Here is a 3989-nt window from a genome sequence, read left to right as displayed (position 1 = left end):
AGGGAGTTTTCCAGACATTGGAACTTGATGATGTGTGCCTTTACTTGTTGGATCTGGAAAGCATTTCCATGTCTAGAAATATCACAGTTGGCAGGTTTCTAAAGGCAACTGAGCTCCGGCAAAGGCAGGACCTGGAGACCTTTTTTATGCTTGTTCTAAACAGCTTCATTGCCATCTTCAAAGAGGACGCAAGTATTTAAATTAACAGCAACCTGTTTAGGAGCTGCCGCAGGGCCCACAGGAGTTTCCACGAGCGTTGGTGGTGGCACATGGGTTGCAGGGCAGGCTGGGAGAACACAGAGATTTAGAATGGATTGGGGGTGGGGGGCAGGGTAATGGCGAAAACCCCAAGGTGCTTAATGAAACAACCTATGAATTCTCAGTGGGTGGGGTTAGCTGGATTCAAGTGTGATTGTTACCACATCCTTTTCCCTTCCCCAGAATGCCATGTGCAGAGGTAGAAAATTGTCCTTTTGAAAATATCTCATGTTCTCGAGCACTCATGGAATTTAACATAATCTGCCATACCCAACAGTTTTTGGTTCCATCGTTAGCTCCTTGAAGCAGGAGATGTATGCCCTTCACCTTGGACCTCCATACATGCTGAACTGTCACACAGTAGACAGGCAATTAATGTGTGTTATTTGGTGAACTGCAAATGTGGCTGATATGTGAATGCCTATAGTGTCTTGTAGTCCTACCAAACACATTTTCCCAGAAATCTTTCCCCACATACTCACTTGCAGTCCTCACTCTCCAGAAGGTTCCGGTATGTGTTGATCTCACACTCCAGCCGGGCCCGGACGTCCAGCAGCACCTGGTACTCCTGGTTCTGCCGCTCAAGGTCACTCCTGATCTCAGCCAGCTGGGACTCCACGTTGGTGATCATGCACTGCACCTGGGACAGCTGGGAGCTGTAGCGGGCCTCCGTCTCCGTCAGCGTGTTCTCCAGAGAGTTCCTCTGTGTGGGAAGATCGAGGAAGTCACAGAGCTGCTCCTTTAGTGGGGTTCTCCATAGGGCCCCATGGAAGTCAGAGCTTCAGAGTTAAAGAGAACATGGCCCAAAGGGCATCCCAGTTCTCACCCTGAGGTCTAGACGATACCCACCAGGTTGTGCTGAGCCTGCAGCTCGATCTCCAGGGCGTTGACCGTGCGTCTCAGCTCGATGATCTCTGCCTGGCAGGTCTGCAGCTGCTCCGAGCTGGACACCACCTGCTTGTTCAGCTCCTGAGTCTGAAACAGCAAAGGGAAGAGACAGGTCAGACCCTGCCTTGAGGGACCCAAGGGTCCTGAGTGGCCATGCGCTGAGACACCCACCTGGGTGGTGTACCATTCCTCCACGTCCCTGCGGTTGGTCTCCACCAGGGCCTCGTACTGACACCTGGTCTCATTGAGCACGCGGTTCAGGTCCACGGTGGGGGCAGCGTCCACCTCCACGTTGAGGCGGTCTCCAATCTGGCAGCGCAGGGTGTTGACTTCCTGACAGAGGAAAGGGAGGAATGAACCCACAGAAATAGATCTACACTCTTCCTGCTGTAGGAAAGAGAGCGCAAGCCTGCCAAAAATGCACTGAAAAGAATATCCTGATCATTCCCAAATACTGACACAGATCTTATGTAGGAATAAACCCAAATTTGGGTCACGTCAGTTCCTTTCCCAGAAAACTAAAACCAAGTCACATTTTCTATGAGACTAAGTCCCAACTTTTTGGCATGTGCAGGTCCTTTCATCACATCCCTGTAGGCACCGCCTGCACAGCCGTATCCATCCATGGGTCACCATTCTCAAATACACCTCACTCTGCCACTCTGCGTCTTTGCTCAGCCTCTTCCCACAGATTACAACACCCAGGTATTAAAATCCTCCTCCTCCCCGTGACATGCCTCTGAAAGGAGTTCCTTCCCTTTCTTCTTTCAGGCCAACTGGACTGTTCCCTGAGCAGGCTGCTCACACATCTCACGTGGTTCATATTTTCCTCCTGTTGTACAGTATCACCAAGTTTTTCTTTGGCTGTCTCTCCAGACTAGAGACTAGACTGCGAGCTCTTTGAAGAGAGGGGCCGTGATTCATTTCTTTTTTCTCCTCTCTATCTCTACCACAAAATTCAGGACCTAACAGTAACCAGCAGAGCATGGATGTCCTTCTTCGGCATCTCCAGCACCTGCCGATCCTTCCCAGCTCACCTTACTTCATGCTCTGAATAGAGCATCATGATTCCCTAAGCTAACCTTGAGTTCTTTGGAGAAGAGTGCCAGCCCAGGGATCCTGTTGACAATTGCCTTCTGATTCCTGATGCCAAAGGCTTAGATCTGAAGCCTTTTTTGTTGTTGTTGTTCTCACCTCCTCATGGTTCTTCTTGAGGCAGAGCAGCTCCTCCTTCAGGGACTCCACCTGGGCCTCCAGGTCGGCCTTGCACAGGGTCAGCTCGTCCAGGATCCTACGCAGGCTGTTTATGTCTGACTCCACCAGCTGCCTTGAGGAGCGTTCCATCTCGTACCTGCACGCAGAGATCAGAGTGAAAGGAAATGCCAGGAATGAAGCCCGTCTTCCTGCCCTGTATCCTGTTTGGATGGGATCAACCTAGCTGCCTTCAAACTGACACAGTTTTCCATCTCTTCTCTTCCATGTTTCCCACAAGCTCTATGTGGATAGGTTGGAGAGGACCTGACTCATCCTAACACCAGAAGGCACCCATGGGAACTCCTGAGATGGAGTCTCTCTCCTCTCTATTTTGTTGGTTAATATACCACCAAAGCAACCCATTCTCTGAGAATTAATTTCAATTTATGAATATGGATGTTTAAGAAGGCACTCCAGAAAGTCCAATATAGGCTGAAGAGCAGACAACATATGAGTCTGGATTTCTGTTTGAAACTGACTTTACATAACCAGCCATAAGAGGAGAAGTAAAAAAAGAGAGAGAGAGAGAGAGACAGAGAGAGAGAGACAGAGAGAGAGAGACAGAAAGAGAAATGGATTCCTCTTCCCTTCCAGGCAACATCAAGCCCACAGAGCCATGAGCCATAGGAACCTTGGAGGTCACCTGGCTGAAAAGCCTCAACATACTTAGTTCTGAAGTCATCAGAGGCCAGCTTGGCATTGTCTATCTGCACCACCAGTCGGGCATTCTCAGACTTGGCACACAGAATCTGAAAACAAGATTCCACGGTGAGGACCACTTTGACTTGAGAATGTCTTAGTGTTCAAAGGTAGCCAGCTGTTGTTGTGCCCCCACAAGCCCCACCCCTCACCTTCTGCTGGATCTCCTCGATGGTCCGGAAGTAGGACTGGTAGCTGGAGCACATCAGGGGCTCCTGCTGCTGGCACCGCTCCTGGATGAGGCTCTCCAGCTCCGCATTCTCCCGCTCCAGCTGGCGCACCTTCTCCAGGTAGCTGGCCAGGCGGTCGTTCAGGAACTGCATGGTCTCCTTCTCGCTGCCATTGAAGGAGCCCTCGCAGAACCAGCCGCAGTTGCCCACGTTGGCAGGGATGTTGCAGGCCCCGGGCAGGGGGATGTTTTGGCAGCTGGGGGCCACGCAGGGCCGGGAGAGGCAGCTGGAGCGGCAGCTGAAGTTGGACAGGCAGCAGTTGTGAGTCATGGTGCTGGGAAAGGTGATGGGAGACCAGACAAGCTGATGAAGGTAGATGTGGAAGAGGTTTGAGTTTCTCCTTCCTCCATGATCCTTTTATACCCTTAATTGTGGGTGGGGGCTTGACATACAGCATAGTTTCCTTTCTTAATGCTTCGGGTAATTTTTTCTCCAAAATATGCTAGTTAGATGCCTCTACAGAGTCCCTCCTCATCCCATAAAATTATTCCATTGAGCTTGTGTCACACCAGGATCCTTTTGGGTGCTAGTGGTTGGTGAAATCAGAGTTTCATCAGATGGCTTCAAAGGACGCAGAATCATCATAGCTCCAAATGGCTCTCCCCATTACTCAAATGAGAGGACAGCCAGGAACATGGGGTGGGGTTGTTTGGGACTCCT

The 3989-nt window shown here is 50.6% G+C and overlaps 1 protein-coding gene across 1 annotated transcript; it reads right to left on the bottom strand.

Annotated features, from left to right (window-relative positions):
- Positions 1-216: 216 nt before the first annotated feature.
- Positions 217-3599, bottom strand: KRT34 (keratin 34). The gene is made up of 7 exons (XM_011381272.2): positions 3252-3599; positions 3067-3149; positions 2341-2497; positions 1318-1479; positions 1108-1233; positions 741-961; positions 217-286 (listed from the first exon to the last, which is right to left on the bottom strand). The coding sequence occupies exons 1-7, from the start codon at positions 3597-3599 to the stop codon at positions 217-219; spliced, it is 1167 nt and encodes a 388-aa protein (XP_011379574.2).
- Positions 3600-3989: the final 390 nt, after the last annotated feature.

Source organism: Pteropus vampyrus, unplaced genomic scaffold, assembly GCF_000151845.1.
Source record: "Pteropus vampyrus isolate Shadow unplaced genomic scaffold, Pvam_2.0 Scaffold432, whole genome shotgun sequence".
Lineage (NCBI taxonomy): Eukaryota > Metazoa > Chordata > Mammalia > Chiroptera > Pteropodidae > Pteropus > Pteropus vampyrus.
This window is presented reverse-complemented; position numbering and strand designations above follow the sequence as displayed.